We start from the raw sequence: 11334 nt of genomic DNA, 5'->3' as shown, positions 1-11334 counted from the left end.
CGGAAGTTTCACTCGAAAAAAGCTTGATAACGCTTTCGTTACTTCTTTTTCATGACTTTTAAAAGCAGACTTCCCCTTTAACTGCATTTTGTTTTTATATGAATTTCACTTTAATTTCGTTAGGCTTTGTTCGGCATAGGAGAAAAAGGGGATGGGTTATTTTAACTGTATAGTGATTAAAATGTAAAGAATTATTACGTGTGCAAAATGTTCATGACATCACAACTGTTTATGCTTTATCGACGAACGACAATTATCAAGTTTTCTTGTGTAGACTGGAGCATCCGCCAGGTTAGCTGCGCGCGTTAGAGCGTCGATTCCATGATTCGGGGAAGCGCGCCTATGCTGAATAGAATCCGTCCGGGGATTAAAGGCCTAGTGAGACAGAACGCGGCCTGCCTGCGCCGCTCACGACGCAGGTGGCAAAACGCTAGTGCCACACAGGCAAAAGCGTCTGGCCTTAGCGGCTGCTGTTGCTGCGTCAGCTGTCACACGGTGGACGCAGTAGAAACGTCGTTAGCAGCTTGCATGTGTAGCGCGCTACAACGGAGCTGCCTCCCGCAGCTGCTGCCACGCAGCGGTCAAACGCGTCATCAGGCGTGCACAGCCGCTCCTCTGTCCGGCGAATCTGTATTCTGCGACAATTCGGCGCCACCGGCGCTGTTTCTAAAGTTGCTGCAGCGTCACAGTCGCACTCCTTGTGACCTGCACGATACATAACGAACGTTTCAACGATGCCGTCTGGCCGTTGCGTCTCAGCACCTCATGAACGAGGGCCGGTGTGCCGGATGTGGTGTTTACGCGCTTTCCCACATCCGATTAGGTGAATACCGGGCTGGTACCCACATTCCGCCTCAATTACCCGACACGCAAACATTTCGAAAACGTTCCCGCATTTTCATATGGGATAAGACATTTCTAGTCTATTCCAAGCTATACGGGGTGCACAAATTTCGTCCTGGGAAGGGGGGGAGGGGGGGGGGAAGGGGTAACAGAAAGGGCATCCGCCAACCCCTGCCATCAATATTGCCAAATCCAGATTAACATGCCAACCCTGTGGAGATACTGGATAAAAAAAAAAGAGAAAGGAGAGTTGTGTATACAGATATTTTCTACTAGTTGCTAAAGATAATAGCAGACTTCAACAAGAAACAGAAGTGAAAATTCTACTGGGTCTGTGATGTATTGGTGAACATGTTTAGACACCGTGATGGACCTTCGTAGCAACAGGACATCACTGCGCACCGCGATTTTTAAAAGACTGCACTGCACACAGTAGTAACAGCTGTATGAATAAAAAAAAATCACAATGGTTGCTGCGATGTTTGGTTTCCGTAAATTACCTTTAGCATGCGCGACTAATCAGTCTTACCCTAGTTCCTCAATGTTGAAACCAAATCGATAATTTTTTCTAAGAATCTTGCTCTTGTAAAATCTATGGTACTCTTCGCTATCACACTTGCATATAGTGGAACGTATTTACTGTTCCTTCACAAGAAACTCGAATGTGCTGATTAAGAGTAACGGGAGAGAAAAATGCTGTAAAGCAACAATGACAGGAAACTATGAGATATCAGCGGATAGTAACAAAAACAAAAACACGGTTTCCCAGTAGCAACTGTGGTGATTTCTCTGGGCGAATGCCCAGATAGTTCCTTTGCAAGGATATGGTCCATTTCCACCGCCATCCTTTCTCATTCCATGGTTTGATTCATCGTTAATGACTTCTCCGTCGACGGACGTTCGACCCCACTCTTTCGTCCTTCTTTCACGCAGCTGGCGCAGAGCAGTAGCTTCGCTGCCGAAATGACAGCTATCTCGAAAAAAATGCGGGCCAGATGGTTTTATTCTTCAGCTGAAAACCTTATTGTGTAAGTCAAAACCTAAACTACGGAACAATACGAACAGGAAAGATAACTGTTTATAGAGATAACTACACAGTCCAGACACGTTAATGTTACTAAAAACTATGTTCGATGTCAACGTGCGAGAACCATTCGCGGACGGCAGGCGGTAGCACTATATAGCAGTGGAGGGTATGTAAAGTTTGTCGAGGGACGCAGAAGACAGTGCAAATGTGGTACGGCAGAAACAGTTCTATTTATCTGACGATGAAACGGGCAAGGCCATTGATGTTTGGGCCAGGTGAAAGCATTCCCGAAACGGCTGACATAGTAAACTGTTCGCGTGCCGCCGTGGCGAAAGTATACCGTGCATGGCAAAATGGCGCTATCCAAAACCGCCACGGGCCATAGATGACAGGGGTGAACTACGGTTGTGGAGATGTGTACTTCGGGAGAACAGACCCGCAACTGTTTGGCTAATAACTCACCGATAAGTATCACATAATTTATGCTGGTCATGCGGCACTGTGCGACATGACTAAAACTTGGGACTCCACATTTCATTGCCCCAGCCCTCTCTCTCCGGTAGAGCCTATATGAACTACTTGCCATTCTGTGCAGATTATGCCATGATGTTAAAACTGTTTTATGATGCCCACATTTCCTCGTCCGGTATTCCGAGCCTGCTCTACAGTTTTTATCATATTGCCTCCGTGTGCAAAGAATGTATAAGGGGCGACCAAAAAGTTTCCGTTCGAGGGCGTTGCCGCAGCGTGTATGCAATTTGGCGCGACTCCAATGCGGGTGTATAAACACCGACATATAGGCAAGAGATTAGTACCGGGTGATCAAAAAGTCAGTATAAATTTGAAAACTTAATAAACCACGGAATAATGTAGATAGAGAGGTAAAAATTGACAAACATGCTTGGAATGACATGGGGTTTTATTAGAACCAAAAAAAGTTCACAAAATGTCCGACAGATGGCGCTGGACAGCAAAACGTCAGTGACTGCGCATGATAATCGTGTATCAATGGTGATGTAATGAGAGAGAGCAGTCGCAGCAGTGAGCCAGCAGTCGCAGCATGTTAACGTTACCTGAAAAGGAGCTTTTAGTGGAGCTGTATTATCAGAATGGGGAATGTGCTAGTTCAGCGTTACGATCCTATCGCCATAGGAAGGGGATTCGAACGGGTAAAGGTCCGTTGTCAAATGCAGCTGTGGCGAGAATGATTTCGAAGTTCGAAGCCACGGGTTGTTTAGACGACAGAGCCCGTAGTGGCAGACCGAGCACAAGGCGTAATGCTGCTCAGACAGTTCAGGAAGAAATGGAGACTGTAGCGGGTTCGTCTATGCACGGGGAAATCAGTGCTCGGGCAGTCACACGTCGCACCGGCATTCCATACACTACTGTTTGGTTGACAATGAGGCGTACCCTTCGATACTGTCCGTACAAAATCCATCGGCTACCTGGTGATTTAGTGAAGCGGAGGGCATTTGCGGTTTGGGCGTTTCAAAAGATGGCGGAAGATGACGACTGGTTGAGTAACGTGTTGTGGACCGACGAAGCTCATTTCACGCTCCGGGGTTCTGTTAACGCCCACAACTGCAGAATTTGGGCTACCGAAAATCCTAGAACTGTCGTGGAAACTCCATTGCACGACGAGAAAGTCGCGGTATTGGTTGGATTTACCACATCTACCGTTATCGGGCCTTTTTTCTTCGAGGAAATGCGTGATTCTGGTTTTGTAACTGCTACCGTGACGTGTGAGAGGTACTTCGATATGTTACAGAATCGCATCATCCCCAGCTTGCCCGATAAACACCTGCTGGGACGTACGATGTTTATGCAGGATGACGCTCCACCCCATATTGCTAGACGCGTGAAAGATCTCTTGCGCGCGTCGTTTGGTGATGATCGTGTGCTCAGCCGCCACTTTCGTCATGCTTGGCCTCCCAGGTCCCAGACCTCAGTCCGTGCGATTATTGGCTTTGGGGTTACCTGAAGTCGCAAGTGCATCGTGATCGACCGACATCTCTAGGGGTGTTGAAAGACAACATCTGACGCCAATGCCTCACCATAGCTCCGGACATGCTTTACAGTGCTGTTCACAACATTATTCCTCGACTACAGCTATTGTTGAGGAATGATGGTGGACATATTGAGCATTTCCTGTAAAGAACATCATCTTTGCTTTGTCTTACTTTGTTATGCTAATTATTGCTATTCTGATCAGATGAAGCGCCATCTATCGGAGATTTTTTGAACTTTTGTATTCTTTTGGTTCTAATAAAACCCCATGTCATTCCAAGCATGTGTGTCAATTTGTATCTCTCTATCTACATTATTCCGTGATTTATTCAGTTTTCAAATTTATACTGACTTTTTGATCACCCGATATCTTTCCGACGTGCGTGCGGTAAATGTGGCAGCGTGAACTGCCGGGCGGGGTAGCCCGCGGTCTTTACCCCAGCACCATTGCACAGTTCGCGCGGCTTCCCCCGTCGGAGGTTCGAGTCCTCCCTCGGGCATGGGTGTGTGTACTGTCCTTAGCGTAAGTTAGTTTAAGTTGGATTAAGTAGTGTGTAAGCCTAGGTACCGATGACCTCAGCACCTTGGTCCCATGGGGAAAAAAGGAAGACGTGAACTATGGCGACGTTGTTACCAGGTCCGACGTGCTTTTATTCTTTTCTTGGTTTCCGAAGGACAAACGCCGGTGGGCATCCATCAGAGAATGAAGAGTGTGTATGGGGCAACATGTCTGTCGAAAACTAGCGGCGTGGAATGGTGCGCCAATAGCCGGTCGCGATTCGACACAAGGTGCCGGTCGATCTGGAGGCTAGAGCCTCATCCAAGCGACACTTGAGCACCCGCTCTGTATTCCTGACCTGTCCCCATGCGATTATTACGCCTTCGTTTCCTTAAAGAAAGGCTTGAAGGGTCGACGATTCGTGTCTGAAGAGGATGTGCAGTAGGCAGTTACGGATTCTTCACACAGCAGGACACGGTATTTCACTAAACGAGTATGTTCCAACCTGGAGCTTAGGTGGGTTGATTACCTCAATGCTCGCGGCGATTTTGCCTGATTGGCTTACCAGTTCTGGCCTGTGCGGCCTTCGAACGGAAACTTTTTGATCGCCCCTTGTATAATGTACGACGCAGTTCCTTATTTATATGTGTTTAGGCCTACAGAACGATCAACAGAACGGTTATTAGCGCTTTTTCTCATTTACGGTTACCTCTCTTGCGAAAAAAATACATTTTGTATGAAGCTTAACATTCTCACTCAATGGAGAAATGGGCAGCCTTTGAACTGCCACACTTCTGCTCTGTATAGCAAGTCTTAATACTGTTGTGTATAGTTTGCTTGTTTATTTGCTATAAATTCTTTAATCTGCTTCCGTATCAAAAGTAATCGTCTAATGTTCTATCCCAACTCTGTTCTAATACGCGGAATACTATGTGTCTGGTAGCTCTGAAACACGACTGGTCAATAAGAAAGCACACGAAAAGACAGGCAGGCAAACGTCACTCGTGCGATTCAGTTGTTGTCCAGTTGGTGATGCATGTATCGGCGACAGTATTTCGCTCACATTTTCTTTCGTCATACACAAAACTTCAGTAGGTAGTTCTCATCTCTGCGGAAGTTGTCAGTCGGTGCCTTTTACTTCGTTATTTATCAGTTTTGGCACAGAACATGTAGAATATATTTTATTTTGTACTTTATTATGACGAATCACCGCCTTGAAAACTTTTATTTACATATTGCCTTTGTCAATACATCGGGTACCACGGTGTGCTGTTCGCAATTCAGTATGACGTAACGCATTGCCGCCAATCGAATTCGTTGTTGATCCTCAGACTTTGCCCCTCGTACAGTCAGCTGTTTGGTAGTGCGGGAGAAGGACGCCGTGCGCCTGTGTCAGCGTTTTAACAGTGTTAGCATGAAGTGAACTTTTCCAGGGATTTAGTAATTATCTAAAAGTCCAGATGAACGTGTGTGCTCTACAGCTACATGCGAAAGACACAAAGAAAATTTAATGACGAGGAGAGTCGACGGGCACGATGTTCAGTTTGAATATGCTGTATTTAAAAGAATACCTGTACGGATTCGGCGACTATATAGGGTTTGAAAAATGGTCCGAGACTATATCAACAGTCGTGCATCGGAATCTGGTTTGTACTTCTTGTTCATATGTTATGCAATGTTGACGATTACTAACAAAAATGCTCACTTCACTCACATCAATTAAGTGTCACTGAGTAAAGATACTGGTACAATTTAGTTGAATTGTAAACTTCTTCATTAAAAGGGTAGTATAATGTCCTTCCTATCCGTAAATTACTTTGTTGGCGTTGAAGATATATATGTGTGAAGAAGATTGTTTTCGAGATGAAATATTTGTGTATATGTAAGGGATTATGTTTTAAAACCCAGAATCATGTCATTCAGACCTAACGCCATAAAGTGTAACTGATTAATATATGCAGACCACATCTGTGAAGCACAGTTAAGTTTTTATCCTGTTGTGTGACACGTAAGGTGTTTTGGCAGAGGCAGCAGATACAAATAAGCAAATCACATGTACGCTCATAAATGTGAGTGAGTGATGACAGTTAAGTACTTTTCATCCAATATCACACATAAGAGTGAACCAAGTATTGTATTATTGATTATATGTAAAACTGAAGTGCATGTTTGCTATAATAAAACACCCGTAATTCCTTAGGACAAGAGTGTTGCCAGTAGCATAAACAAGTTATGTTTGGAGAAGTTCAAAAAGCAAACAAAACCTGCAGTTGTATGTCAGGACACATGGACGGAACAGAAATTGTTGGGTACCCACATTGTGCATGTGATATTTTTATTTCTAAACAAATAAAATGTTAACACAAAGGTCCCCTTCGTTATGTGATTATGTGCTCGTTTTTATTTGGCTGCCAAATGACCTGTAGAAAGCAACTCTGTGAGTTGCACAAGACATTCAAGCTGATTGTTTTCATTGCACTGCCAAACATCATTTGGACATTAACTCTGTGTCTTGCACAAGATACTTGAGGTGTGAACAGTGGAACTGTTTTGAGGCATAAAGAGATTCCCCTTTCTTATAATTATTCTGTTGATGTCATGTACACTAAATCTGGACGGTTTTTATCAACTTATTGGTTAAAGTATGGTATTGGACCCCCACCCACCACCCTGAAATCTTGGTTGTGGTGACAGACTGATGTGTACACAGCTCGAGGTCTAGTTTAGGTTGGAAGGTGACAGTTTGGTTGTGAGTTGGCAAAGCCAGTGAATGTGAAAGTCAGATAAAGTTTGTGGTAACAATTTGACCAGTAATGAAGCTTAATGTTTACATATGTGATGTATTGAAAAAAAGGGGGGGGGGGTCCATTATGTAAATGTATCACACAACCCCTAAAACTCCAGGCACACAAAAAAGTTGCATTTAATTACATTGTGGTTTGTCATAAAGTCAATGAGAAATCTGGCCTGAATTTGCCACAAAACTCAAAAGCAATTCTGTGGACAGCACAACATTCTGCCAAATTTATTATGAAAACCTATTTGTAATCAGAGGGGGGGGGGGGGGGGGGGGGGGGAGGGATGTATTACTGAAATTGAGCTATGCTAGAGATTATAGATCAGTCTGTCACCACAGCCAACATTTTATTTATTTATTTTTTTTTGGGGGGGGGGGGGGGGGCTGTGGCACTATTACTGTCACCTGGAATCCTTGATGAATTGAACAAATTCTTTATTTACAAGTACCCTGCTGTTAATGGAATGTTAAACTGTGAGAAAGAAAGGCAAAAAAATATCTGTGTAACAGGAGCAGTACTATATAAACATGACATTGATAAATTTCTATACACCGTGTGTGATTTTGAGCTGTGCACCAGAGGATACGTATGAAACTGCAGATTTTGTAAATATATTTTGTGGAGGGGTATGTCAGGGAAATAAGTGAGTTGAAGAGGACATGATATTAGGGACGGGACCTGCAAGCTCAAGCCTTCTGACAGATGTATTCCATGTATCTTATTTGTGCCCAGCTCCAGTCTGGGCAGTTTAATTGTGGAAACCTTTGCAGGGCTGAGAAAGGTCTTAGAGCTGTGCCAGTCTCTAACATTTGCAGTATTAACCTGTTATCAGAGAAAGTTGTCATCTATTACAGGAGATTTTGGTTGGAGCTCTTTTACAGAGATCGATGACAGAATACTCCACCAAAAGGTGGTAAGGCTAAATTTTCTCTGCACCACTGCTGCCGACAAGCTGCTGATCACATGAACAAATGGCCAAGCTAGCTTAGTGATGCAAATAACACGATCATTGATTAGTGGTGAATTGGAAGATGATTGTATTGTGTGATATAATATACTAATATATGGTGATGTGTGGCTGTTGCAGAAGACAAACTATTGTTGTTGTGCCAATGGCAAAGTTTGTGCAGATGGTGTATGATCATGGGGCTGTTTTTTGATTTTTGATCTTTTACTGTTACTTTTGGTCGATAACTGGATCATATTGTGAATATGTTCACACATTTTAGACATTGGCCACACAGTAGCAACAGTTTGATAGCTAACATTTTTTCTGTGTGCGCATGATAATGCTTCTTTCCACAAAGCAGGCTCCAGTACATTATGATATCAAGAAAATAAGATGGATGTGGTGGACAAAAAGCAAAATAATTCAGATCCTTCTAAAATGGGGACAAGTACTTCTTACCAGTATAGTTAATAGGGCAGAGAAACCCCACACACTGCCCGGTATGAATTGTATTGCAACAACTGATAATAGGAAGAAACTTTGTGCCGGAATAGGACAGGAACCCAAGTCTGCTGTGAACAGGCAGCTCAGTACCTACTAAGTCATGTGGGCAGATCCGCAGCTAATCTCACACCTGCCATATATTAATGATTTTCATTTTTTAGTACCATTTTGCAGTGTTGTATAAAAGATCTACAAAATTAGAAATTTTAAAAGGAAAGCAGAGGTAAATAGAACCTGTGAGCAGAGCCATGCGTGTGCTTGTACAGCTCATTTAATAAAACCTTGCCCACTAAAGATAAACCTTTTATCAAATTTGTTTCTAAAGTTAGCTGCTTGTTTTTACACCTTAGAAGATTTTCATTCATGTAACGTGCTGTAGCACTCAAATTGAGAGCCAGCTCCAATTGAGGAATACTTATCTTTTCATTTGTAATGTTAAGAAACTTCCCTGCTGTAACACACAGTAGCAGTGAAGGATGGGCTTTCATCCGACAACAGTGGAAGTTACTTCTCCATGGAGGAGTAGGAGTGTCCTTTAAGACCTATCCCAATCTTTAACAAACTATCATTCAAAGAGTAGTATTGTGTCTTTTAAAGAAGTGTAGTCACTTCTTGTTCTGAAGTGAAGGAGGAATTGTGCCCCATTATCCTTGCAGAAAAGAGCTTGGGATGGATAGGCAGCTCTACTGTGTACTGGATTCTAGAATCCAAAATCTGAAGTTCCTTGTGGTATGACTTTTTGAGCCAGGTTAATTGACTCCTACCACATCACTTTGCCTTCTCACAACCAGCCCTCCACCCGTCTACCTAAACTAGACCTTACTCTGTGCTACCAATCTGTCTGTTGCCACTACTGAGATTTGGTATTCACATTCATTGGCTTCAACTACTCAGGACTGAGCTGAAGCCGTTCGGCCTAGCCTCAACCTTGGGCTACACTACAGAGCAGCCTGTCAGCACAAGATACATTCTACAAAATATTATAAATGCAAAACAAATATTGTCAGTATTATGTTTGCTCACCTATGATGTGACATACCAAGTAGCATTTGTATCATGGGTCAAACCCAGCATCCAGTTTAGTTTGCACCAACTGATCCACATTTGAGGCCTTCTAATGACAGTGTTATTGATGAGATACATGAGTGATGTGTCATCACAGTTCAGGTGGAGACAGTCTAGTAAGAGATTATTATGGGTCATCAACAACAAAGATTACTGTATAGGAAAGCTACTGATTTCAGATATGAAAAATGACTGAGCATTTTATTGGTGACAGTGATTTAACTACATTAGAAATGGTTACAGATACTGCAATGCCTGTTGTTATGATTCAAACATTTCTGTTTAACTCTGTCATTTGTCTTATCCTCGAAGGCTGATTTTATATTTTGATGTCACTCATTTTAAGTTTTTCTTTCTGATGTTCCTTTTTTATGCATGCGGTTCAAGGGGAGGATTTTAGAAATTGGCTTGTTTTTCTCATCATTATTGACTTCTTAATGTAATTCACTTATCATTAATTTTAGGGGGTTAGTTATACTGTTGTTTTGCTGTCCTAAGCTTATAACTTAGGACAGCAAGGCAATGTACTACAATAACAATTGTCACCATCTGCATTTTCATCAAATCAGAGAAATTTCTCTTTGTGATGGACAATCGTGTCGGCCCTGGAGTGTCGGGACATTTGCTACTTTTCTGCCTTCTCAAAATTAATTAATTTAGTAGTGTGTCATTTTCTGGGCTGTGTTTTCATCTTCAAACAGTTAGCTAATGTTCAGGGGACCTGTCCCAGTTCTGATGAAGCTCCAGAGCTCGGTCCAGAGACGAATTCATGCTTCCAGTCCAGTTCGTGTAGCCTATGTGTAATTCACGACATGGAGAACACTGGATTAGATTAGAACAGATTAGATTAGATTGCCTCAAATCAGATTATGGAGTGCATTGTCTTGTAGTATCTAGTGAATTGTCAGTTTATTTAGATAATTTATGTTACTGCCTAGACAAGAAAATTTTATCAAATCATCTTATGGAATCTCTAATGCTGTTGGGTTGTGTGTTTCAGTTCATGTTCCAAGTGGTAACTGTCCTGCTCATTCTCTATGCAATTCAGATAATTCTAAACTATGTTCGAGACTGGAGCAACAAGGGTAAGTGTGTGTGTTTTATTGCAATGCATTCTTACAGTGGTTACTCTCTTTCCATTTTCGAGTTGTGGTTGTATACTGTGTGTTAAAACCAATTCCTTTACTTCTCTTTTGAATAACAGGGTCTCATTAGAGAGAGTGCACAAACCAGTTTTGGTAATAATAAACGTTTATGTACAAAAAGTTCTTCTTTGAATACTCAAATAATCATGGCACACATGCAAAATGTTTGACAACAGAGAAACTTGTCACCCATCACACCATTCCCCTGTTGCTTGGATGCTGGCTGTTTGCGTGAAAATGTTTTGTACTGGACATATGCCTGAAAAACTAAAGAATTAAATTAACTTTCACTTTAAAGCATTGCAAATAATAGTAGTTGTGTGTACCTAGGCTGTATTTCAAATTTTTTGAAAAGGATGATAATAGTGATGATATTTTGAGGTAATTTTACAATTACTAATGGGTATGCTGAAAACAGATTTGAGAAGAAAATGAAAATGGGGAACATAGAAATAGTCTGACTGTAGCAAAATTGCTGATGGAAATTACTGTAGCTG

At 42.3% G+C, this 11334-nt stretch overlaps 1 protein-coding gene across 8 annotated transcripts in view; it reads left to right on the top strand.

The window, feature by feature from the left end:
* The first annotated feature begins 5722 nt into the window (after positions 1-5722).
* Positions 5723-11334, top strand: part of LOC126183261 (neuropathy target esterase sws) — a 195278-nt gene continuing 189666 nt past the window's right edge. For all 8 annotated transcript variants that reach the window (XR_007536714.1, XR_007536712.1, XR_007536713.1 and 5 more), the window contains exons 1-2: positions 5723-6022; positions 10693-10777. Coding sequence is in view for 4 of the 8 variants with exons in the window: in XM_049925078.1 (XP_049781035.1) it covers positions 5912-6022; positions 10693-10777 (196 nt within the window). In the remaining 4 variants the exon portion in view is untranslated. The remainder of the gene's footprint in view (positions 6023-10692; positions 10778-11334) is intronic.

This window comes from Schistocerca cancellata, chromosome 4 (assembly GCF_023864275.1).
Source record: "Schistocerca cancellata isolate TAMUIC-IGC-003103 chromosome 4, iqSchCanc2.1, whole genome shotgun sequence".
Classification (NCBI taxonomy): Eukaryota; Metazoa; Arthropoda; class Insecta; order Orthoptera; family Acrididae; genus Schistocerca; species Schistocerca cancellata.
This window is presented reverse-complemented; position numbering and strand designations above follow the sequence as displayed.